This window comes from Varanus komodoensis, unplaced genomic scaffold (assembly GCF_004798865.1).
Source record: "Varanus komodoensis strain SLA01 unplaced genomic scaffold, ASM479886v1 scaffold5, whole genome shotgun sequence".
Classification (NCBI taxonomy): domain Eukaryota; kingdom Metazoa; phylum Chordata; class Lepidosauria; order Squamata; family Varanidae; genus Varanus; species Varanus komodoensis.
Genome location: NW_025336087.1, coordinates 43,026,653 through 43,053,658, shown reverse-complemented (window position 1 = coordinate 43,053,658; position 27,006 = coordinate 43,026,653). Strand labels below are relative to the sequence as shown.

The window sequence follows — 27,006 nt, the reverse complement described above, 5'->3', positions numbered from 1 at the left end:
TGTTAACTTCACACTTTCCTGTTCTAAAGCGAAAGGTTGTGCTTCATGAAATCATGCGGCCGTGTTGCATTGTGACTATCGTTTGCGCGTATCCTGCACATACGTATCTCCTATCAATGTGTCTCTTCAGCGGAATGTACATACATACTGTGGGAGCCTTCAGTTAGGGCTTTCTCTTTGAGATTACTTGCGTGCCTGAATCTCTTGTGACAGTGTACATTGGGGATCTATGCAGCTGTCTACACAAAAGGGATATGCACATGGGAAAATTGTCATGCAGAAAGCATCCTCGAAGAGACCGACAAATATAAAATCTGGATCTCTCCTCCATCAGTGCAACGTTCCTCTGTTTTATTCACAGGATCCTGCCGGCGTCTTTCTTTTACTTCCACTATGAAGTGTGGATGTTATGAAATCAGTTCAGCACATCGTGGATAGTCTTGGACGGAGGAGCCCTGCATTTTAAATTCCTTCTCCCCCCACCCCAATCCCCATCCTTCAACTCATTGGGTGGTCTTGGAGTCAAGGTTGTTCGGCTTCAGCTCCTATCTATAAAACGGGAGCATAATTAGCAATCTATCTCATTGGGGGTGTTATGAATGAGATAATGGCGTAAAGTATTTTTCACACCAAGAATGTTCCAAGTGACAAACAGGAACAAAATTAAGGAAGAATACCACTTCTTTTTAGCATTCACTGTATAATGAAGAGGGGTGGAGGAAACCCACCCTGCACAACTCCGATCAGCTCAAAAGCTGAAAGAAGGATGGAGACGCAAATTGCAAAGAAGAGGCGGTTGCAACAAAGGCACTTCATCCACAGTGAAGTACAGCATCACCCCTCTGTTTAAAACCCCCTCTTGCAAAACGCCTTCCCTCCTTTATGGGTAGTCAGTTTGTGCAGCACATCTGGTTACTGGGCAATCATGGGTGGATGTTTTGGTGCCTTAAAAGACATCATATGTCTTTTCCAAATCTCTGTGTGCTTTCCGAATAAGGGATTGCAGACAGCAGCTTTTAAAAAACCCCGGGAAATCACTGCCGAATGAAGTTCCTACCGAGACTTTAGAAAGGAGTTGCCTAAGGGATAAAGTTTTGCCTTGAGCCTCTTTGGTTCTGCCTTTCTCATCTAGTGGTCACAGTTGTGCTTAAACATCTTGCCATTTTTGTGTCGAAGGGCAGAGGATCGCCCAAAGGGCCTAGGCCAAAGCGAGCCTTCTGAAAAGATCCTTATGAAATCATTTCTCTTGCAAATCCATAAAAATCGCCTCGGCTCGCTTATCAATGGAGAGGCTTAGAGAGGGTGCAGAAGTCATTGAGTTATGATGTGCTTGTTTTAATGAAATTCCACCCCTGCTGAGAAGCATCCTGCAGATTTTCCATATTTCAGCATGGGAAAGGTTTTGATGCTTTCCTGCCAGTGCCAAGAGTTAATTGAAAACATTTCAGGAGAAATTCAGCTTGGGGGCCAACATTCCTCTTCCTTCATTATTCTTAACAATAATAGAAGAGTAATATCATTATTAATAGGCATGTTGCATCCTCTTAAAGTGGCAGTGTGTTTGCAAGACCATGACTTTCCCTTTCTCCTCCTGCCCCCACCCTGTCCCACCAATAAGATATCTGAAACAAATACGGGAATAAAAGGTTCCCAAGAAACACATCTCTCTCTTATATACAGTTTGCCACTTGTCTTTCACACTGGCTGCCCAAGCTATCTAATTAAGTGCAGAGTGTTCATTTGTCTGTTTCATTCTATGTTTGTTTGTTTTAACAACTGCATTTTCCTTCAAGAATTTTCTAAGTGATTTATATTATTATTATGACAAATGTAAGAAGTATGGCTTTAATGTTTTGTGTCTGTTGGTGCTTTTCAGCTTTATGAAAAGCCTCTTGCACCAGTAAGAAATAAAAATAAAGAACAGAGATGGTAATAACACCATACAACATTAGGGCTATGATTAATATACTCTATGAAGGCCATTGCCAGCATTTAACATTTCAAATTATATGTTCATTAATCCACCCAATAACAAATGTTCTCTTGATAGATTATAAACTTTATTACAAAATAATTTGTAAAATTGGTTTTGAAACTAGAATGTATAGGGATTTGTAATTGTAAAACACAACTGAAATAATATTTCCCCCTCTATTCATAAAAAAGATTGTTTGCTTGGCTGCTTTACCCTTTGTCTCCCAAGACAAATGTTATGTTTTAATTTACTAGCATCCCTTCTCGGTTTTGCTCTTCACGGTCTGACCATGTGCCTTAACACTTTTGTTCTTTTTAGATCACCTTGCCAACTCAGGTGAGAAGAATCAGCCTTGTTATGTTGCAGGTTAAACATTGCAGAAATGTTCATAACTTGTTTTAGTTGCTATCATAATTTAAGAACCAGACATCTTCCCATCAAAATAGTTACGCTTTCATTCTTTCCAGATGCTGGATATTCTCTTTTTCTAGTGGATTTTCAAGTGCAAACACAGACAGCTGAGAAATTCACATTCAAATAGATTTGAATTTTGAAATACAATAAGCAATCTTCATGAATGATTTTTACTACTACAGGTAGCAAACTAGATCCTGCGAACATGCTGTATCGTTACAGGGTGCACAAAAGTCAACATAATCACTACTATAAGATTTTAATTGGGAAACCCACATAGTGATTTTCTCTTCTGCACGATTTTTAAAGGTACAGGAAAGATTTCGTGGCCCAGAGCTGGAAACTATTAGTATCACTGAACTTTAGTAAATCTTTTACACCAAAGTCCTTTTCATGGTAGTATGACCTGGTGAGAATAAATAGAACTTTGCAGTAAAGGTAGGTAGTATTGAGGCATTGGTTGTCTTCTTGGGCACACAGGAAAGGATGCTCTCACAGAGATGCAATTAAAGGATAAAATTGCACATTATAATTGTTCCAGGAATCTCAGGTGTCTTCCTCAACAACCATATAGAGTATGGAAGTAAATTCTGTTTATCCACGTGCATCTTTAAACATTGCAGGAGATGTGTCTTGAGAAACCGGGCATATCAAATAGGTGCAAGCAAATGCATGCTTTGTCCACGTGCATATTTTACCTCCGGATTTAACATAGTCACCTCAGATCAAAAAAGCAGTGCTAACGAAGGGAAGTCAGGCAGATGCAAGTCAATCTATTTTCGCCCAAAGCACTAATATCAGTTCACAGTTCACATGTATAGCAGAGCCAGCTGACCTGTGCCTCTCATCCAGATGTTGTTGGATGCCAACTCCCAACAGCCCCAGCCCACATGGCCAATGGTCATAGTGGAAGATGCCTGTCCAGTAGGAGCTGTCTTCCAACTTCTGGAGGGCTACAGGTTGTCTACCCTGCTTTACATGTTGAGCACATGTTGTCAGGTCAAGAATGTTGTATTAAGAATGTAAGAACTGCCTTCGATGTTCTATGTCCAGCACTAGCCAGCCGTGTGCTTCCGAAAGTGACAAGGAAGGCAAGATTAAGAAGGCCATCTGCTCTTGTTTCATTCAGGATCTAGGAATCATGAGTATTGCTTGTCTGAATGTAGAAGTTGCATTTTACTCTCATGACTCATAGATGTTGCCATGAATCTGCCCACTCTTTCAAAAAACATATAAGCCACAGGCCAGCTCACTTTTTGCTATGGCAGTGAATTCCATGCACTAATTATGAACTGGGTGAGGTAAATTCCTTGTGTGTGTGTCTTGAACCTACTACCAATCAATTTTATTGGAGGGTCTTCAGTTCTAAAATTGTACAAAAAGCCATACTTTACCCCAGAAAATCCCATTCCATTCCCCATTCCCAGAATTTTAGTTCAACCTGTAGGCTATCATTCTGTGGCCATGGAGTGCAGCCTGTTTTTCAGGGATTTTCCCTCATCCCTTATCCTAAAACATTCTTGCATTTCTGAAAATCTTGGTGTTACTTATGCTTGTGTGTAGATGGTATTGCTTTGCTATATATGGATCCTCATTCAGATAATAGATATAATATTAGTACATAGGAAATGGGGGGGGCAAGGAAATCTCTTTCTCTTCTCTCACCAGCTACCTTATAAATTTGACCATATTCTTCCTTAGTCCTATTATTCTACCCAAGTGAAAGCAGTCCTGGAACCTGCAACTTCAGTGCTCTTTTATATACCATCTAAATATACACGTATTGGGCTAGACCAGGGGTCAGCAACCCGCGGCTCCGGAGCCGCACATGGCTCTTGAACCCCTCTGCTGTGGCTCCATCGCTCAAAACACGTGCCGGCGCAGCCGCTGATCTGCTCGAAGCTCCACTCAGGAACGCAGGGCTAGCTAGTTAAGTGAATCAGCTAGCTAAGTAAATCGCTACATTCCTCTGCTAAACAAGCTTCCTGCAGGCTCTCCTTACACGAAACACACGAAACGCTACTGAAAGGATTCTCTTTGTCCCAATGTAATCTCCTTCATCTGAATGTTAAAAGCTGTGCTTGGGACCTGTCACAATTTACAGCACTTGACTGTTTATCTGCTATTCAGTCACTAAACACACCTATATCTTCAGTACAGCTTCCACCGATCTGCATCTGCGGACCCGCGCCGATTTACTGAACTCCCCCGGCCCTGCCACCCCCCGTAGGCCAACCATGGATAAATCGAAGAAAAAAGTTTCTGAAGAAAACCAAATGTTTAATGGTACGTGGGTAGATTCATTTGCTTTTACTGATGATGAACTTATGGGGTTTGCTGTTTAATTCATGCAGCCCATTAGCACTGACTTTGACTCTTCAGGAAGCTGTTCTCCTATTCAAAATATATGAAGGGAGTCCTACTAGTTTATAATGTAAGATTAAAAATAACAGTTTTTAGTGACTGAACAAGAGCTGCAGCGAAATCATAATGAAGATATACATAGCATTAAGGTAAAAAACGATATATGCAGTGTGATCTTCATTTTAGATGTCAAAAGGGTTTTGCGGCTCCCGGTGTTTTCTTTTGTGTGGGAAATGGGTCCAAATGGCTCTTTGAGTGTTAAAGGTTGCCAACTCCTGGGCTAGCCCAAGACATTTTGCTGCTTGAGTTGAAGAACATGATGGTGCTTCCTCCCAGAGCTGGCCCACAATATTTTGCAGCCAGAGGCAAAGGAGGCCTCCACCTTGTTCTTGGCTTGTACAAAAGTCAGCTGGATATGCAACTGAATCTTCCTTTAGCACTGGTGATGGGATCAAACCTGAATGCACCATACTAGGTTAAGAGGGCAGAGGTTCAGCTGTGAGGAACACAACAATTTCCTCAACACCTTGCTGTCACCTCCCAGCTTTTGTTGCCTGAGGCGACTGCCTCACCCTCTCCAATTGAAAGATTGTCCTCGCTTCCTCCCCAGACCATGGGCAGAAGGTGGCCCTGCTTCTTCCCTAGTCCATCAACAGAGGACTGGCAGTTAAATCTTACTTGAACATTGTTGATGGCGTACCATACCACATTTAAGCCAAGGGGCTATTTTAGGGGCTAGGGCGGGTTGTGTGGCATGCACAGTTTTGTCCTCTAACCAAAGGGAATAGCTGGAGTGTTCATGAGATCTTGCAGGAGGCTGCCTCTGCTGCTCCCTAGCATCTGTGCTCTCTGGCAGGCAACATACTCTGTCTCATGGTAGGACTGGCCCTAGTCAGATGCCTTGAGAAACTACATGTCCCAGGGTCCCTGGTTCTTGAAATGCTGGATTTTTAGCATTCCAGGCTCCAAGGGGGAATGGAGATCTCCAAGAGAAACCACCTGGCTGCTGCTATGTCTACCTAAATTTTGTGTGAAATGAAACAGGCAGTAGTACCGGTTCTGAGAGTTCGTGGGGATGCATGCAGAACTGATGGAAGGCAGAATTTGGGCTCGCGACATTCACAGCACTGTTCACAAGTTTTTGAATGTCAGAATTGCTTGGAAAAACTAGTCGCTTCCTGATATTTGAGGTAATAGCTCATCTTAATTCATTCTGAACTCTCCACAGGATTGTAAACCCCGTCGTGACTCTATGCTCTTCTTGGGGATGATTATCTGAATTGGGCCTTTGCCCACAAAGCCATTCTCACTGGTGCTATTAGATTATATATACCTAGACCCAAAGGGATAAATGAACATTGCTCCATATAATGGGAGGAATTACATAAGAACAAAAGCGTGCAAGAAGAGTCCTGATTCATTCCAAATACCTATCTAGTCCATCATCCTGTTTGCAGAAGTGGCCAACTAGATGCATACAAGCAAAATATGACTCTTCTGACCATTGCTTCCCAGTGGCTGGGTATTCAGAATCATTATTCTGGAAGGAATCCTTAGACATCATGGCTAGCCTTCTCCTTCATGAATTTGTCCAATCCCCTCATAAAGCCATCCAAGTAGTGGCCATCACTACATCTTGTGATAGAAGTGCCTGATTTTATGTGTTCTGGATCTGCCACCATTCAGCTTCATTGGATGATACCATCCATCCTTACCGGTAACCACTCAGCACTGCAGGTGCATCCATGCTCTTGGTTTCCTAGGCACATAATTTCAGCACAGGTTGTCTCATACTTCCTTTTCTAGTATTCTGCCACCAGTAGCATCAAAATTCTGGCAATTCTTTGATCATACAGTCCATTTATTCATACTGTGATCATCTATTGCCTTGACTATGTTACTCCCACAACGTGCTTCCTAATATAAGCTCCCCCCTAAAGTCAGTCCAAAGTGAAATTGCTTCAACTGTCTTTTTAAGGCAATAAATCATTTGCAGACTTTTGCTGGATGAAATATATTCAGAATTCATGTTTCTCACCATATCACATTTTAATAGCTTAATCAAGAAATCCCTTTATTTCCCATTCTTACTTTTCCAGCTCAGTGTATTTAAATAATTCATAGCAGACTCATTATGACTTTATGAAGACATCCCCTACTATTAAACAATATTTTAAATATATATTGCATTGCCCTGTGTTCATGAGCGGCACAATCCACATAGAACTGATTGCAAGACTAAAAATGGATATACAATACAGGGAGAACTCTGCAATTTTGCATTACGCCTAGTTTCCCACATCCTAAATGTTTGATTTGGTAGCTCTTGCATTTATACATGTTCAGGTTAGGCATAAACTTGACTTTTTCATTCACTTTCTGGTACTCATATCGGCGTATTGCTATCAGAGCTCCAGATCTATAAAATGCATGGCTTTGAAGTCTTGTAATAAGTCATTTGTGCCCTTTGACTCATAATAAATTCAATCAAAGAAAGGACTTTGGTTAAATGTTTGGCTCCAAGGGATCTTTTGCAGCAGCACAGACTGTATCAAACTCTGCTCTTCTTCAGTTGTCCATGCCTCTCAGTTGCACTTCTTTGTAGAGGAGTTTGGAGGTAAACCTGCAAAATATTAGTTGAAACAAGCTCTCCAGAAAGCAGATCTTTCCCACATCCTTCCCTGCAGTTCCTCTTTAAGAGGTGTCAGCATGGCTGAAAGAATGAAGTGGCTCTGCATTGTTTGCCTGAACTATTATGTGCTTAACATTTCCATGACAAAAGTGCCACTCGACTTCTCCCCGATTAATGCAGCTCGAGAGCTCTTGTCCCCCTTTAATAAAACGTTGTTGAAATCATTTATTTAGAGTCCCTGGTTACTAGTGGGAGAATGACCATCTTTGTGCCAAAATATAGTGTATACAGTCCACTATTTTGTAGTAGATCATTCCATTATTGGAGAAATTGATTAAATGGATGCCTTAGAAAGTATTTATGCTAATGGCACGTCATTCAGACAGTCAGTGTGAGGCTTTTCAAACTGTCTACCACAGCCAGTACCTCAAGTAAAATACAGTATGCCTGCATTCACACATGCCATTCTTTCAGCTACTGCTTCTTACCCTATGTTAACCTCCACATTAACTGTTTCACTTCTGTGGCAGCTGCAAATGCAGACCCATGAAGATTTACATCCGTGGAACTCCTTCGCTTACCTAACTCTGTATTCTTGTTTGGGGGCAGTAATTGCTTAGACTTTCTAACTGTCCCCCAGTCTGGTGTATATCAGCACTATTGGTCTGGAAGAAAAGAAGAGGTTGGGTTCCCACTCTTCATGAGCTGTTGCCCAAATTGCTCAGTAGCATTGCTGGATCACCAAGATGTGTCAGGTCCTATTTTAATATACAACTGCAGTTGCTGAAGTCCTGTTTGTATGGTGTGAGGGGATGCCTGACAGAGCAACCTCTGTCAGCTGAAGCACCAAGTTCAATTTTGAGAAGTCCTCCATGCCTGAAGGCAAAGGGGGAGGAGGCAAAGCCATCTAGGAAGACCCTTTAGCAGTTATAGGTGGCATATAAATATGTGCATAAAACAAAAACACAAGCCAGGACATGGTAGCTTAAAGCCCTTACTGCCAGTAACCACACTTTGGGAAAGGCATTTCAGCTTTTTAGAATCAGGAAAACTTGCACACGCACTGATTGGTGGTAGGGGGAAAGGAGGTGATGCTGGAGGAAAGGGCATGGTCATCTGGGTATTCCCCATAAGGCTGAACTGGGATCCCAAAAGGACCGGTATGGTTCCCCTGGTCTAATGGAAATTGCAGGAGTAAACCATTGGTAAAAATGTTACGACAGACACAGCCATACTTTGCTAAGGGGCATGTATTTTTTCATATATTTTCTGGTTGTAGGTGCTCCAGACACTAAGTTATTGATTTGTTTGGATATACATCAAGGATGAACGATATTGTTAGGTTCAAGGGTCAAAGAATCAGGACAGTTAGCATTTCTATAAGATGCAGTGGCTATGGTTTCCGAAATTTCGGGGAAACTCAAAATTTGCTTTCTGTGTGGAAACCTACCAAAGTAATATAGTTGTTTTGGAACACAGAACATATCTTGTGCCATATTGGGAGTGTGCGTTTGCAAGCAGTAAACATCATCTTATGACTTGGAAAGAAACTAACTAAAACTGTTGGTTTCACTTCTTTTCTCCCTCACTTTTTTAAAAGTATAGTGCTTTGTGTGGCTTTTGCAATTATTTTTCAGGTGATATGTGTCAGCCTATGTAGACTGGTATATATTGTTAAAAATAAACAGAGACCTTATGTTATGTCTATTGTGATTGTGTACAAAAGCCTCACAGTGCTCTTGGGTGATCAGTGAAGCTTGAATCTGCCTCTATTTACTGTATGGTCACTGTCAGTTCAATGAACTGCCTTCTTGTTCTCCACCATTGTTCCACACTCCCTTAAACATTTGTCACTGAAGTGCCTCCAAAGACAAATAAACTGTCACCGAGAATTCAAACCTGGTAACTGGGAAGGGGCACAAGGGACCCAGTGGATTATTTTACATGAAATTGAGGGTAGGGGCATTGAGAGAGAGGAGCAAGTGAGTGGGAGGGAAAGAGAAAGAGGTCTCTTTCCCCAGTTCATTTTGTCAGGGGTGGGCAAGACTCACCTGCTTGGCAGGGTGCAAATGAGTGGTGATGGCTTGGAACGAATGAAGGAGTCTTGCAAAGTCCATCAGAAAAACTGGAATACTTGTGACAACTGAACACAAGTCTCAGATATGTTTGGGGAGCATGAGAGGCAGTGTAATGAGTGTGCCCTTTCTGTGTGTAGACAATTCCTTCTTCGGAAGGGAAATGGAGAGAAACCTTTTCTCCAGTTATGCCCACAAGGTTATTAAAAGCTCTCTGCTTCTTACAGTGCAGCCATGCAGAGGTTTACTCAGAAGCAGGCATCACTCCCATGTAGACGTGCATAGGAATACAACTGTAATGTCATGCTGAGCATCTTCCCCAAAATGGTATTCTCTGTATTTTAGACTACAACCCCCATCATCCCTAGCCAGCTTGGGTAAGAATGATGGAGGTTGGAGTCTAAAGCATCTGGCAGGCACCAGGTTGGGGAAGCATTTTAGATTGATGAGGAAATGCTACAGATGTCAACATCTGTACCTGCAGAACAAACCCTGTGTAACATGCAAAGGTCCCATAGTACGAGGATGAATGTTATTGTGGATTCCACCTGAATATTAACTTCCCACTAACATTTATTCATTTTACAATATGAGTAACAGATGAAGCAAAGTTATGGCTTGGCCATGGGCTTGCCTTTCTACATTAGAACAATCCAGCATTATAAAGAATGGATCACACCCACCCAAGTGCATGGTGTCCATTTTTTCCAGGTAGCTGCTTTTGACAGGACCTCCTCAAATAAAATCCTGAGTTTACTGTAGCAGTTAATTATCTGTCCTTTTCTAGAATTAAAACATTTCCCCCTAAAACCATCATTTAATAATGGACTTAAAACTATTAGCATGGAATACCTGATACATGTAAAACTGTATTTAGAATGTAAGACAATTTAAGAAGGGAATGATTTAGGCTCATTCCAACATTTCAGCTTTGCTGTAGCATTTCTGTTCTTTTCAAATATTCAGGTAACTTCAGAAACAAATCTGGATCGTGTCTCATTTGTAGACCTTGATATTCCTGCTATCTTGGGCACTTTTTTTTTTTTTTTGGCTATTTTCTTAACATCTAAGGCAGGCCTGGGCATTGTACGGCCCACGGGCTACATCCGGCCCGATGGTTGACCCTGACTGGCCCTCACAAGGTCACTGGCAAATTAAAAGTCAATGCAAATATATATTGTCAAAATATAGATGCAAGCAATCAACTGCTTTTATTTTGAAGGATCTGCTAAATTGTATTGCTTTTCATGTAATGTTAATGTTTTTTGTGAATATTCATTAGATAGTGTTGTTCTGTGCTCCACATTTTCATTGTATCATTGTAATGTTTCATTTACTGTTTTTAGAGAGATATATATTGAGCAGAGCTGTAAGTGTATTGGTCCGGCCCTTAACAACTGTCAAAGTTTCTCATGTGGCCCCATAGGAAAATTGCCCACCCCTGATCCAGGGGATGATGACTCCCATATGGGAGATGAAGTCCAACACATCTAGAGAACACCAGGCTGAAGGAGGGAGATCTAGGATCTGACAAACTGATGGGAATATGAGCAAGTGATCTAAAGGAAATTGTAGTTATGATCCATCTGCTTGAAAGAACAGGTCATGCAAAAGGGAAATTACAATTTTGTTATTTGCTACTCAAAAATATCAAAGTTTTCTAAGAAAACATGACAGTCCTTACTGATCTTCCCTCCTCCTCAGTCAAAGTTTATTTGTTGTGGCTTTAATCTTCTGACTTGTCTTCCAATCACAGCATTGAAAGAGAAAAGTTTTAAATAAACAGCAGGGATACAAGATAAATAAACGTAAAAAAAAAGAAAAGAAAAAAGAAGCAAGTGCCTAGCTTGGCACAGTTCAAACTCAATCCCCTGGAGGACTGAGCTCTCTCTTTTGTGTTAATGTTTAAAAGATTTTCAAATGCCGGAGTTTATTCCTACTGCAAACATTTCTATTTACAAGGTCAAGTGTATCAGCACTCGAGACAGCTTAAGAGTGTAATTATTTATCTAAGGGCGTTTGAGTGTAGATCAGTAGCTCTGGCAGAACACCAGCCTTCAGGGGGCTGCAAAACAACTGCTCAGGCCAGTATCAGACAAGATCTTGTCACTGTGGATCATGCATGTGTCCCTTCCTCTTTCCTGTGGAAGAAGCTGAGGAGCTAGTTTGCAGAGTGTCTTTATTTCTGCAGCCAAAGCAAGCATTTAAGAGTATGTGACCTCTTTATATCCTGAAGGACTCCAGGCATGATACTCATGTACAAGCACAGGACTCCCTAAGATATTGGTATTAACAGCAATGCATTACTTCAAAGAGAACACTGGGGCACTGCATCACACTTCTGGAAAAAGACAAAAAGCATCACTGGAATTGGGTCTTCCCAGCTTTTATCCTGCCTCATTGCCATGCCGACACAGATTCATCTTTAAGTCTACTTTAGGTTTAACTTTTCAGTGCTGCATTATCCCTTCCAAGTAATTATTCCCTAAACTAAGATATCATAGTTGGCAATTCCGCCAGTGGCTCACATTCAGAAGAGCCCCACAGAATTCATGTGTTTATGCCAAAGTAACCTTCTGGAAGAATGTAGCCACACATAACTTGCATTTGTGTTCCATTCTGTTCTCATTTCCTCCAGTTATGGAATTCTCTCATGTGCAATGTCCCGAAAACAACTTCATTATATCCATTATTTAAAAATCTCTCTTTACTAATTTACACATAAAAAATACACAAGCAAATAGATACTTAAAACATAGGAACTTTTCACACATTCTATAAAAATGCAATGTTTAAGGCAGTTCAGAGAGACATTTATACAATTCTACAAAGTTCAGAAGTCTCTCAAAACAATATTGAAGTTAAGTTCAAATCTATAAAATACACTGTACATTTGATCTAGGATTTTTTCCATGGGAATTACAGTTGCTTGTATCCCTTTACATACCAAATGAGATCTGTACCTTTGCAACAAAAGAATAGCAGATGCATTTATTCCTGCAACTATGGTGCATTTTAAATCTTTTAAATTCTTAAAAAATAAATTACTCCCAAAGTATACAATTTATAAAATTCTATATACAAGCAAGAACAACTGGTAATAAATCCCAGTTTTAAATACATTTTATATAAGATTTACCAGAGGTTAGCCCCCTGATAGGATTAGAGGCAATATAACTTCTCAGGGTATTTTTACATACTGAGTTTCAAAAGTGTCTTTTGAAGATGGCAGTGCAGAGCTCTTTTAAGACAAAGGTTGCATTGTTCAATATAGGCAACAGGTCAGCATTTTTTCTTCTAGGTTGTAGCAAAAGAGACATTTGCTGGTGAGCTTTTGTACTTAGTGGTGCAAGGGCCACTTTGAACATTAAACAGAAAGACATCTTTGTAAAAAAAGGCTTGAAAACTGCACAGATCATCACATATATGTGTACACACGTGTTGTACTACTTATTTACACACTGGGAAACTACAACTTGGTGTAGCTTCTTAGCATATGCAAGTAAATCAGAAAGCAGATGTGACAACCTACAGAGTTTTCATGCCTTATTCTACGTTAAAGTTACTCCTATGTAGGAATGTTCAAAGCAACCCTGAGAAAAGTTGCTGAAACATTCTCTCTCTCTCTCTCTCTCTCTCTCTCTCTCTCTCTCTCTCTCTCTCTCACACACACACACACACACACACACACACACACACCACATCAGAACTGCATCTTCTTTCAGGCTGAGAATGTTGACCCAGGGTGACAGATGGACTCCATTTCAAATTGCTGACTAGTTCTGTAAGGCAATTTTTGGAGGCACTCTAGGGAAACCTAAACATTTCTTTCCTTCATGTCATCAACTCAAACACAAAAACCATTTGCATCTATTTTCAAGTTGACCTTCCCATGTAGCAGTAAACCTTCAGTATTCTTTTTGACTCATTTGCTCATTGCTAAATAACCCAAGTGGAAACAATTGCATAGTGCACACTGAGGGCTGTTTTCAAACATATATTCCCTACATGGATGTGTGCAGGTGCATGGCGGAAGACCCAGGCACACTGTCGGGTGCAAACACTTTACTGAAAGGACATGCTTGGAGATGCAATTTGCAGTGGATGTACACTCAGCAAAATCCACGTGGCACCATGTGTAGATCATTTCAAACTACTAGGTAAAGAAAATGTAATGTGTGAAGCAGACCTTAAGGCTTTCTTCTAGATCATTGCTAGTTTTTAAAAACTGAACCTAATACAATGGTACCATCCCTTTTAAATAGGATTCCTAAAGTAGGAGCAGGAAAAAAAGCGAAACAAAAGCCCAATCAGATATAGTTAGGGGAGAGACTCAAACAGAAGGAAAGGTTATCCAAAGAGCAAAGAAATGTCTCAGGATTCACCAAAGGGTTGAACCTCCACTGAACTGACGGGGCAAGGCAAGAGGCTCAAACGAATGATTCATCTAGGGTTGTACAATCACACGGAGGGCCTATCAGACTGTTTCGCGTTATTTCACTTTATGCACGCGGCAAATTCATTCCGGAGTAAGGCACGCTGTTTTAAAGCATTGGCTGCGCGGGGTACAGGAGCGGTATTTCCTCATCTTACACGAAATGGGTGGGGAAGGCTAGGAGTCCCTCGTCTATCCAGCACCGAGGCCCTGCGTGACGGTCTTCTGGTCCAGTGCCCGCATCCCCGGAGAGCAGGAAACTGGGGCAGGCCTTCCGCGCACGCCCGGGCCCCTTTGCCGGCCCGGGCAGCCTCCCTCCCTCCATGGCCCTATCCTAGCGAGGCCTTCACGAGCCCCTAAAGAGCGACTACTGGGGGTGGGAAATGGCTACGAGAGCAGCAGCAGCAGCAAAATGGAGGCGGTCGAGAGAAGCGTCCAGGGCGCAGCGGCTGGGGCCGAGCAGCCGTCGCCGGGCCTTCTAGGAAAGGCAGCTTCGGCTCCCGCGCCGGCTACAGCCGCCACGTCGTCGAGCTCGTCCTTGCCGCGGTGGCTGGGCTCGTCCTCGTAATCCTCATCGTAGTAGTCGTCGATGGCGCCGTCCGAGGCACCGCTGCTGCCGGGGCCGACGATGTCGCCCCCGAAGCAGAGGCGGGCCATGTTCTCCTTGACCGACTCGCAGATGGGCCGCTCGAGGCCGTCGCACACGCAGTCGTTCAGCAGCATCGCCTTGGGCACGGCCAGCATGTCATCGATGACGGCGCGGCACTGCTCGGTGCAGCGCAGGCCGTTGAAGAGCTTCCCGCAGTAGGCCATGTAGCGGCTCAGCGCTAGGCTGCACCCGCTGTCCCAATCGCAGCGCCGCCGCGCCTCCGTGCAGCCGATCACGCCGCCGGCCGCCGCCCCACCTCCGCCCCCGCCCCCCGCGCCGCCGCTAGTCCGAGGCAAGCACGGCTCGATGGCGCGCTTGGTGGCTCGGCAGTTCTCGTCCTGGTCGCAGTCGCAGTCCTCCAGCGCCGGGCCCCGCCTGGTGTGGTTGAGCTGGATGAGCGCCGAGATGCAGTGGCTCGGGCATCGCCGCCTATTGGAGAAGGTCGCCGCCGCGGCCGCAGCCGCCGCTACAGAGCCGTCCCCCGCAGCCCGGAGCACCGGCGCGCACGCCTCCGTGTACTGGCTGTACGCGTAGCCGCAGTCGGCCTCTTCCTGGCACTGCAGCATCGCCTGCCAGCAGATGAGGCGCCGGCCTTGAGCCCCCGGCGGCGGAGGGGAAGCGGCGCCCATGAGCAGCAGCAGCAGCAGCCTCAGTCCCGCGGCGTCCGGCAGCGGCAGCGGCGCGCCTCGCCAGGAGCCTCGTCCTCCACGCCAGGCTGCCACCATCGCGGGCGGCGGGACAGTCGGGGGCGGGAGGCGAACGACGCGGAAACGGCGGAGGCAGCCGGGATGGGGGAGGCGGCGCGGCGGCTGCCGCCGGTGGTGGGAAAGTTAGCCAAAGTCCTGCCAAGTGTGTGCATGAGGGTCCCCCTCATCAATCCATCCGCGCGGCGCCCTCTCCTCGGCCTGCGTTATCCTGCCTTCCCCCGAGAAAACGGCGGCTTCTTCTTCGGGCAGCACAACAGCCTCAGCCTCCGCCCCCTGCGCCCGGGCTGGGAGGCCGTGAGACGGTCACTGGAGCCTGGGGATGGGGGGCGAGGGGTGTCCTGCCGAGCTCATGCTGCTGCTGCCGCGGCGGCTGCTCGGCCGCTTCTCATGCCGATCTTCTTTCTTCGCCTTCAGCGCTCGGCGGGCAGCGTCTCCGCCGCACATGCCAAATCGCTGCCCGTGCCTCCTGCGGCAGCCGCAGCGCCCAGCCGGATTCCGAGTGCGCGCGGCCACGGCGAGCCTCCTTCTCCCTTTCGGCGAGCAGCAGGCAGCATAAGAAAAGGCAGCCGGGCTGCAGGAGCTCGCTTTCTCTTCCCTCCCCTCCTGATGCAGCTTCTGCTGCCGACGAGCCGCCGTTTCTCCCTGCGGATCCTTCTGGGGAGCTGTTTTCTTTCGCGAGGCTTTAAATACAAAAGTGCCCTCCAAGCAGCAGCAGCAGCAGCGTGCTCTGATCAGGCCTCATTATGCATGCATGGAAAAGCAAACAAACAAAAAAAATTAGCAACGCTTCTTCTCCTTTTACACATCCCCCCGCCACCCCTCAGCTTGAGTTCTCTGGCTCTTTCTCCTTTTCTCCACTTTTTTCTGTCTCCCGTTGCTCGGCCCCTTTTCCCAGCTTTGCGACTTGCGATTGGTCCGTCCTGTTGTTGAAACTCCCCCCGCACTTCTCTCCCTCCTTTCTTTACGATCTGCTGGAGAAAGGGGGAGGGTTGAAAGCGGGGAGGGGGGCGCTAGTGGGCAGCTCACATTCAAAGCTTGAAAGGAAAGGCTTAAAGAGATTGACAGCAGCCCCCGAGGAGCCCCTCCTCCTATTAAGGAGGCTCTTCCACGCAGCTCGCTGCACTGCCTAGAAAGAAAGAAAAAGAAACCAGAAAGAAACTTTCCGGTTGTTTGCGACAGGCAAAAGGTTTGCTCTTCGGTGTACGTTTTCTAGCAGGTTAGGACCAAATGGCCCTAGAAAATTTTCCCCGTGCGATGGAACCTTGAGATAAAGAAAAGGTGAACATACTGACCGTAATTAATGTAGGTATACACTTGTTGATACTGGATAATTTCTGCAAAAGTGGATCACTGTGCAGCAGCCCAACAGGGAGCTGAAAGTGTGAGCTGCTTAGGGGGAACTGGTTGGGCAGACGTTTCTTAGAGATACGAGGGAACCTTTGAAGTGTCCAGGGATTGCTTCCACCTCCGCTTAATTCTCCTGAAGAGCAACCTGTCCCCTTAAACTCTAGGATAATGCAAGATTCGGAATTCCGCGGCCACAGCATCTCTGGGAGCTCGCTTGCCTTCTGCTTTACACATTGAACATACTGATAGGCGTGACACTTTTGTATCGTCAGGAACCGAAGTATATGGGGACCAGCCAAGGAGATCCAGTATTTAGAGGCTGGGTTGGAGCCAGATTTGGTCTAGAACTTGACAGTAGATCAAGTATCTGGTTGAAATCACCAGGGCTCTTGTTAAATTATGCTTTTGTTCCATTGATTTCAAGGAGCTACTCTTATATATGGCTAAAACTGCATACAACCTACTATCTAGAAAGGTGTATTATTTGGGATGTCTTAATGTTGACTTGACATTCACTCTTTACACTGGCCTTGTTAGGAATGGAAAGCAAATAATGTGTTTTGAAATCTGTGGCAAGGCTGAGAAGAATTTAAGAAGGAAATAAACCAAGTTCTCATGCATTGCATTCATGTTGCATGAAGAAGGCAGTGGATAAAATAAACACTGTTACAATAAAACAGACAAGGATATTAAGAGAGGATCCTACAAAGGATCTGATAGTGCAACTGAAACTTGCTTTGCTTTGTTTTCATTTTCGTGCTACCTTAATTTTTATGTTGTGCAGCGCGTTGACCACAAGGGGCATTGGCGTTTGCTACCTGTCAGAGTCACACTTTTCCACCAGGAAACTATCAACTGTGTCATAAAATCAGGAGTAAAGCTGTTTTCCAGAACCAAAGGGGCCTGGATTTGTGGGATAAACATTGTCTTGAAATCTTACATTAGTCTAGAATTGTCCAGCAATTAAGAGTCATTCTGACAAAGCATTCCCAGAAAACACGCACCTCATTCTGTATCTGTTTTTGCATTCAGAAGATGATTTACACACTGGCAGATTTTCCTGGATGCTCCCACATGGATAGACCTTACCTGATACACAATGTTCAACAAAGCCTCTTCTGACTTGACACCTTCTAATGAATCAGACTACAAGTTCTATCATCCCCAGCCCATGTTTCCACATGGGTGGATGTTACCTGATGCCCAATATTCAATGCAGCCTTCCCAAAAGGATGCCCACCAAATGAGTTGGACTACAACTTCCCTCACCCCACCCCAACTCATCAAGAAGCTACTCTGTTGGGGAAAGCTTTTTTAGGGACTTCCACTTTTACATGTATTTCCTGTGCACAAAGCATTTTTGTCTAGGAGATACTGCTCAAGTGGAATACACAACATGTAATGCCATCTCCTGTGTTTATATTCCACAGCATCTAAATGCATGTGAATGAAATGCAATGCTGCCTTCTCGTCTGTGGTCCTTTTTTGTGATGTTTACCTTTCAGCCATTCTCAGAGAAGCTCAGAACTGCACACCTAGTTCTTCCACTCTCCACTGTATCCTCATAACAATTGTGCGAGGTAGTTTAGGATGAGCATGGCCTGAGGTTACCCAGATAACTTCCTGACCAAGCCAGTTGCTGAATGGAGATCTCCCTTGGCTTGGTTCAACAACTTGGCAATCAGGTCACTCATCCTTAAAGAGATAAAATAGACCACTCAGTGGATATCCAGGCTGAAGCCTAAGTTCCTGCAGCTTGGGGAGTCCAGATGACCACCCAGAGAATAACAAGTGATGGGGGTAAACAGGTCTAGTGTCAGAACATTTTATTCATTCATTTAAATTTTATCCCCCAAGTACCACCTTCTGGAGCTAGGAGGAGCAGAACTACTCCCGACTCAGTCAGCCACTCCAAAAGGATACGGTTGTGAGCAGGTTTCTCCCTCCCTCTTTTTCTCTCTGGCAGATGAAACCTGAGAAACACAGTTCTATTAAAATTTAACAAGTGATAAAACACTATAAATCAAAGTAGTGTTCTCTCTGAGATGTGGCAGAAGCATCTGTCCATGTAAGGATTTGAATCCAGACTGAAACACCCTCTCTTTTCCTTTCTTTTTGTAAAGCTTCTGACTCCACACTTAGGGTGTCACTTGCTGTTTGAGGCCTAGACAGTGGGAATGCTGGGCACTTCTTAATTGGTCTACTTGCTTTACCTGTCTTCTCCTGAGTGGGTCAAGCCCCCTGCATTTGCTTGCCCTCCCGCTCTGAAAAGTCTCCCTTCTTTTCCAAGTAGGGCTGATTCTCACACTTTTCCCGAAATTCTTCTACAGGTAACTTTGAAACTGCCTTTGCACCCATTTGTTCTTCAGCCGCCTCCTCAAAATTGGACAAATCTATCTGAGCAGATTGTAATTTGGAAGGGCAGAATCCCCCTCTACAGATACTGTGGTCAATGGTATAGAAAGATGCCAAAAGATCTAGGAGGGGCACAGGACTCCCTGTCTCTTTCCTGATTTACAGGATGACCAAAGCTGATTCCATGGCAAAACCTGGCCTGAGCCCCGACTAAAGTAGATCTAGATAACTGATCTCATCCAAGAGTGCCCAGAGCTGGTTAGCCACCTCCCATTCAAGGACCTTGCCCAGGAAAGGGTTATTTGCCACCAGCCTAAAGTTACTGAGATCTTCCATGTCCAGAGAAGAGAATCTTTCTTCACAAGCAGCTTTACCACAACCTGTTTCAGGTGGCATGTGACCACTCCTTCTCATAAAGAGGCATTGATCACTTGCCTGGCCTGGCTCAGCTGTTCCCTCCTTGCTAGCTTTGTAAGCCAGCAGGGACAAGGATCCAGTACAGATGTGTTTGTACAAACCTATCCAAGCGCCTTGTCAACATCCTTCAGTTTTACTAACTGGAACTCATTCCAGTAAACTCGACCAGGCTGCGTTCTGCTACCTTGCCAGATTCAAGTGCCATAACATTGAAGCCCCCAAGGGACCAAGCGATTTTATTCTGGAAGTTCCTAGAAAATATATTGCAGGAAGCCTCACACATCTTTAAGAACTCTTTGAGGCCAGCGTGCAATAAGCTCTCCTGGATGACAAAGGGTATTGCTTCTTTTCTGCTTGCACTGCCCCCAGATATTCTTGACTATAGACACATATCAGGGTTGTCTTGTACCCACTAGTTTTTCTCCAGCTGCATTCAAACGGTCTCCTGTTTGTTCATCGCTCTCAGCTCCAGGCTATACCACAGAACCTGAAGGAGAGGCAGAATTCCTATAAACCATAGCAACACCCTCCCTGCTAGCTCTCCAGTCTACCCTGATGTTGTACCACATACGCTGGTGGGCATAGCTGGCAGAGGCTAAGACCTTCCTGTTCACGTATAATCCAGGTCTTAGTTATACATGCCAAATTAGCTGTCTCCTCCAATTGTGGGTAAGGGGGTTCTTATTCTGCACTGATCTGACACTGAAAAGCAGAATCTGAAGAACTGGGACAGGCTGACAGGGCTGGCTCTCACCCAGACCTGCACTTGCAAGGAGGGTCAAGGCACAGAACATCATTAATTCCCCCTACCTGGTGAGCCCTCCACCTGATCCCATATCTCCTTCTATCCATCACCACACTAATTGGCCCCACCACAAGTCCCTCCACTTGGTCCCATAACTTCACTTCTTGGCACAGAACCAGGCCCTAAGAAGCAGGATCGTCATACCTAGAATTGGGATAAAACTCCACAGAATCCATCCTTCATGGACTTCCCAAGTGGATTCCTCATACATCCTTCAATGCGCCCCAAGACACTAAAAGCAAATAAATGCACAAATGGACAACCAAACTGGCCAAGGTTTTAGAGGGATCACACTACCATTATGGTTCCCCCAAAGGGACATCCCACACTGCAATCACCCCCACTGGGTTCTCACTGCCAGGGTGATGCCACCCCACTTCAGGCTGGTGGGAAGCATTTGCAGATAGGTAGGCAGGCCCTGGGGGAATTGCCTTTCTCTTGACAGCAATGAAACTTCTCTCAGGAAGAACCGCAGTCCAGCCAACAACAGAGCCACAGTCAGGGCAAAAGGCTGACAGGATGGTAAAGGATGCTGGAGGGAAGGCAGAGGAGGGTGGCAAAGCAGAAGCAAAGCCCAGTTTTCTCATCTTCCTGTGAGAGCATCCAGGTCTGTGACTTCATAGCTGCTTTCTTCATGCTCTTTTTATAGGGTTGACCAATGGGGCATGCGCAAGGTTACAGGTGCTCATTTTCATTAAGTTTACTTTTAAAATACATTATCCTTTTCTGCAAAATGAATAGGGCTTCTTCCCAAGCCAGTGTGTATGGCACCAGGAATGCAGACACAGAGACCATTTTATTCCAGGTCACGATGGTGCTATGATTTAAGTGAATTTTTACAAGGGAAAATGCATATTATCAGAGTCTTTGTCTTGATATCTGGGTTGGCAAAAAGATACTGTGTTCCTGCTCTATCAGGAATGTGGAAACAGGACGAAAAATGTGAATTCTGTACTTCACAGTCAAAAAGCATTAACTCCCCCTGTCACCCCACTTTAAAAACATTTAAATTGAGGGTTTAAAATTAATTAGCTGCAGCACTGAGAACAGTTCACACCTTCTGGACCAAACACAGCCTTGGACAAAATCTGAGGTCAGTTCATACATTTCTTAGCTTGCAATCTACTTAACAGATTTTAAAAAGCATTTGACAGCATACATGCATTTAAAATGTGCATAAAAAGTATTTTGAAATATGCACACAATAATTCTTAAATTTATCAAGATGTATATGGCTAATGTGAATATTGAGGGAAATATGCACAAAAATATAGGTTTGCAAGCAAAATAAAAAACAAAGGTAACAGTCTGATGTTTATTTATTTATTTATTTCAAGCATTTTTATCCCGTCCTTCTGCAGAAGTGCTCAGGATGGCTTACTTAATATAAAATTCTGGAATACAATATTAAAACTACAATTCTTAAAACATTTACAATTGAACATTATAAACTTTAAAAAAAGGAAAATAAAATAGTGCGACTGTAAAACAAAAAGAAACAGAAAATCTTAAAATGGCTAAAACTCTTAATTGTTAAAATGATGGTTAAATAAAAAGGTCTTTACCTGGGGCCGGAAGGAATATAATGTCGGCACCAGGCAGACCTCTCTGGGGAGTGCATTCCATAGTGTGGGCACCACTGCGGAGAAGGCTCTCCTCTGGGTGGGTACCCTCTGTACTTCCTTCAAGGAGAGTTCCTGAGGCAAGGCCTCCCCCATCGATCTTAAGGGGCGTGAGGGCATATAGGGAAGGAGGCAATCCTTCAGGTATGCTGGACCTAAGCCATTTAGGGCTTTATAGGTTAGCACCAGCACCTTGAATTGGGCCAGAACTTCAACTGGGAGCCAGTGTAGCTGATAGAAGACCAGCGTTATATGAGAATAACGACCAGCCTCCGATAGCAACCTGGCAGCTCTATTTTGTACCAGTTGAAGTATCCGGACCATTTTCAAGGGCAGCCCCATGTAGAGCGCGATACAATAAGCCAACCAGGAAGTTACCAGGACATGTATCACAGTTGCTAGGCAGTGAACCTGAGCTGGAATAGACTTCAAGATGGAATTTGGAGAACTTAGATGAACTCAAGTTTTGCTGATTCACATATCTCTAATCATGTCTTCCTTTATTCACCATTTTTCTAAACTAAAAAGCCCAAAGATTGATACCTTTTCTCATATGAAGAGTACCAAGACTGCTATTGTCTTTGTTATACTAGTACATGTGTATTTGAATAGGTCACGATTGTCAAGTTCACTTGGTGCCAATAGCCTACATATTTGCTTCTGGCTGTCTCCAAATCCCCTGTTCTACCATGTTTCCATAACGTTATAGACATTTTATACAGAATGCCAGGGCAATGCCTGCAAAAACCAATAGCCAAACTTCTCAATAAGAGGGGAGCTCTTACCCATTTTTGTAACATTTTCAGTCTTTTTGAAGTTTGGAAACCAGAACTGCATGCAGTATTTCAAGTAGGCCTGCACCAGGGATATGTATAAACACATAATGACATTGGAAGTTTTTTGGATTCCTCTCCTAATAATCCATAACATAGCATTTTCTTTGTTCACAGCTGTTACACATTGACTCAACATTTTGACTGAGTTCTCCATCACCATTCCAAGATTCCTTTCCTAGTGCCAGCTCACATCTCATATTCCCATTCTGAATAATTTGGTGTTCCAGGACACTGCCGTTCCAGATCTGGCTTTTATTGTGCAATTGCCCTGGCCCAGTCACATAATTTTATTGGGAGTCTTGATATCATCTCCAATTTGTAACCCTCCTGTATTTGCTTACTACTTTTTTTTAACTGAAAAGATGTGTTAAGGAAAGAATGGAATAGCTGCGCATTGTCTTTAGGTTCAATCTAATTCTAGGATCCCTCTGTTGGGAAACACCTGGAGCAGTTTAAACATAGTGCTCATCGTGTATTTTCTAGAATGGGGTACAGAACATCTTTCAGTCTGAGGGCTGAATTTCATTTCAAAGAAGCTCCCTGGAGCTGCACTCCAGTGGTGGTTGGCACAAATGACAAAGATGGGTGGAACTAAAAGCAAAAGGGACAAGACCCAGAATATTTAAAATTCCAGTATATTTTACCTTAAAGCATTTATTGACAGTCTTAGTAAAGTAATTTCAACCTTTAGGGATGTGAGGGAAAATGGCACAGAAGCTAGGAAGGCACCAAACAATGGGATTGGGGAAGAGGCGAAGGGGACAGGAAAAAGTAGCATGTTCTTTTGGGGAGCTTCACATCACATTAGGTTCCTGGGTCTGCACTTCTGACTGTTGTAAAGACTTTATCTGAGAAGAGTTATCTGGACTCTTCTGACTGGTTCTCCTTCCACCACTTACCAAGCCAACCTTCTCCATAAATCCACATTCATTTCGGAAGAGGGAACAAGGAACGCTACCAGAGTATCACTTCATACATTCCAGCAATTTCCCACCCTGGTTGAGAGAGAAAGGTTTTTTCTCTCCTTAAGATTTTTATGGCTGCCTTCAGAACATGAATCTCGAAAAACAGCACATAATTGCTTATACAAATTGTCTTTAAAGCCTTTCCCATTCTATGGCTCTTTTGTCTTTCTAATATATCATATTTGCTTACTTGGCCGCCTTCTAAAATATGAGATTATTGTTTATATGAAATGTAAGTATTACAGAGGGTATTTACCCCATCTATGGTAAACACAATGATATTGCTCAATTCTTTACTGGACCTCTGCTTTAGAAACCCTCTTGCAATGTAAACTGCAAACCAGACCACACATGTTGCTAAAACAAAGCTACAAACAGAACAGAAGTCCAATACCCCTTGATTTTTGGCTGCATAAATCATAAGAAAACAATCCGATACTCTCAGAGCAGAGCTTCTAATACTGGAGGCTCTGCTCCTTCCTACACCCTCTCAGCTTTTCTCAGGATGGAGGGGGAGCTTACTGAATTTTTCTTCTGTAAACTGCTGGGGGAAAAATTAGTCTCCTCCATGGAGTGCTTGAGGACTAGATATTTTTCAGGTTGGGAGAGTGGTCAAAGTCTGAGAAGGCTTACAGTTCCTTGGATCTTTGGCCACCTTTGGCCATTCTTCCCTGCTCGCTGAAACATGCTCAGAAACCCATCCATCCGTCCGTCCGTCCGTCTGTCCATCCAATGGATTTCTGACCCACCCCATTAGCCACAGGATACACAGTTGTTCCCCTCAACAAGGCTGGAAGTATAACTTCATATAGGAAGCCACCATAAATCCTTTATAGCGGTTGGAGAACGCCAATAAGTCTCTGTTATGGGACAAAATCCACACACCTTGGTACCTTGGAGGGTTTTTTTAAGAACAATTGTATGGCCCGGGATGCTGCCTAGGCACTATAGGATTGCTCTCTAAGTGTAATTGCTAAAAGAACAGTTGCCTCAACTTATGCTATCTCTATGTCACATTTCACATGTTCAAAGAGAAGCATAAGCCATGTCCTGGTTTCAATATATCAGACATTTTAAATATCCCTTTGGACACAGAGAAATAGTTCCCACACTGCTAAGATGATTATGATAGAGATATTAAGATAATTTCTTTGTGTTAAAAGATACAAGCAGTCTGCCATTGCCTAGTTCTGACATTGTTCTGATTTCCGGATTGTTCTCCCTTTCATAGGCAGGCATTGGATCACATATTTTTTTACTTCTGTACTAGTAACCCTAAAGAAAGAAGAAAGTGTTTGCTTTCTAATTAGGCTGGATGCTGCAGTAAGTTCACTCAGGCTGGAATTAGGCAAACATGGCTGGCCCCAAAGCCACTCCCACTCCTCGTCCTCTCACCCTGTCATGCTTGTCTACCACAGCTATGTCGGTCATGCCCTGGTGCTGCTGAATTTCCCTGCCCCAACTGCAGCAGTGGCTGCTGCTTGTGGGAGTGAAAAAATACGAAGTACGGAGCAAATCTAAGAGCAGGCTCCATGCCTTTCGAACAAGCCGCACAACTGGTGCTGCCAAGTTGCCATGCTGCTCTGTTAGCAAGTACCTTTGTTCAACACCCCCGGTATGAAGCAGCAACAGAGAGTCTTATCTCTGTGGCCATGGCCAGTCCTTGGAACGCTTTTCTTTAGGTAGCTTTTCATGCCCCTTGCTTGATACCTTTCCACCGCTATGAGAAACCCGTCCTGTTTTCCAACATGTGGCCTGAGTGAAAATATTTTTCTTGCCAGAATGCTCAGAGCCTCTACTCGTAATGCATTTTGATCTTCTGTTCTCATCCTTGGGGTTTTATAACTCCTAATGTTGTTTTAGTGGAAAGTCAGGTATAGCCTGAATGCGCCATAAAGTAGCCACAATAATAAAATCCACTGCGTGGTTCTGCTTTCTTTTCAGGCAACCCACATCACTGTTGACACAAGCTCTGTTTCTTTCTGCGCTAGAGTGCAGTTCGGTAATTTTAGACTTTGGGCAATAGTCTTATAGGGGCTCCATGCTCCATTTGCTACAATATGGTAAACAAGCCCTGCTACATTGAGGGCCCTTCTTTTGGCCGAGTGTGGTCCTAGACTTGTCCTGTAGAGAGGGCAACGCTTGTTTGGACTGCATCTACACCAGTGAAATATTCCTTTGCTTCAGACTTCTGCATTCATCTTCTGACTTCAGCTAGGTCCACTCAGAAGTAAGCTCTACGGAATTCTGTGGATCCTGTTCTCAAATAGGCATTTTGGATCTCAGCTATAAAAGACTGCTGATTTAGAGTCAGTTTTTAAATTTGTATTTTATTTGGGTAGGAAACTCTACAACAGATACTCACATTATATTTGAGTCCCCAGTGAGCAAAGTCAAGAACTTTGACTTTCATGCAGTAAAATATGTAAGTTTAAGGGAAAGCAGAGTGGTCGTGAACTGTGCCACAGTCCTCCAAATTTAGGTTGAGTCCGGGACCTTGACCTGTACACAATAATATGCAAGGGAAACTATGCTACAAACAGATTCCTCCATCCCACTGCACATTCCTGTGTCTAGATATAGGAGCTGCCGGATGTAGCGTGAGAGTCTTGTTCTGTCTAGCCCAGCATTATCAACACCCACCAAGTTTCAGCTACAAGTCTTTCCAACCCTACCTGGAGATGCCTGGAAGCTTCCACATGCCAAACATGTGCTCCACCAAGGAGCTACAGCCCCCGCCCTAATTTAGGCTCCAATCCTATGTCTTGTTCCTTAGGAATAAACCCCACAGAAAAGTAAGAGGACTTACTTTTAAGGTGTTAATATAAATAGATACAAAGTTATTGTGAAATTATCAGCAGCGCTTTCCCAAGCAGGGCCCTTTATTAGAGTTGTGATGGGTGTTTGCTTATCTGTGAGCCACGATCTGAGAGGTGTTTCTTGGCTTGGTTGGAGTTTGGTAATTGCTTACTACAAAAGAGCCAAAATGTCTGGGGAAAAACTATGGTGGAAGGAAGCCTTGGAGAACTTGGCACTCCCTGCAGGAAAGTGGGCATGATCTTGGCCCAGGAAGAACCTCTTGCTGAGTAATGCAATGCCTCAAAAGACTGGAACATTTGGCAGGGAAGCAGGGAAGGTTTTGGTTCCAAAAAGAATACCGACACTAATTCCCTTCAGGGTCTGTTCTGTGAATCTTCTGGAGTTCTGAAGGAAGGTTCACACTTGTAAATGGGCTTGCAAAGCTGCTCACACTCAGCAAATAACAGGAACATGTTACCTGTAGGGAGTAAATGCAGCTTTCCAACACCTTCCAGTTATTCAAGTTTTTATTCCTCTCCTCCCTCCCTCACACCTCCCTCCCTCACACCCTCCCTCACACACACACACACAGAGGGAGAGGGAGTGGGA

The 27,006-nt window shown here is 44.1% G+C and overlaps 1 protein-coding gene across 1 annotated transcript; it reads right to left on the bottom strand.

Moving 5' to 3' along the window:
* Positions 1-12,145: 12,145 nt before the first annotated feature.
* GAS1 (growth arrest specific 1) lies at positions 12,146-15,341 on the bottom strand. Its single transcript, XM_044446890.1, has one exon. The coding sequence runs from the start codon at positions 15,267-15,269 to the stop codon at positions 14,283-14,285; it is 987 nt and encodes a 328-aa protein (XP_044302825.1). The 5' UTR covers positions 15,270-15,341; the 3' UTR covers positions 12,146-14,282.
* Positions 15,342-27,006: the final 11,665 nt, after the last annotated feature.

Coding starts and splice junctions, on each gene's coding strand:
- GAS1 (XM_044446890.1), bottom strand. CDS start 15,269: ATGGTGGCAGCCTGGCGTGGAGGACGAGGCTCCTGGCGAGGCGCGCCG.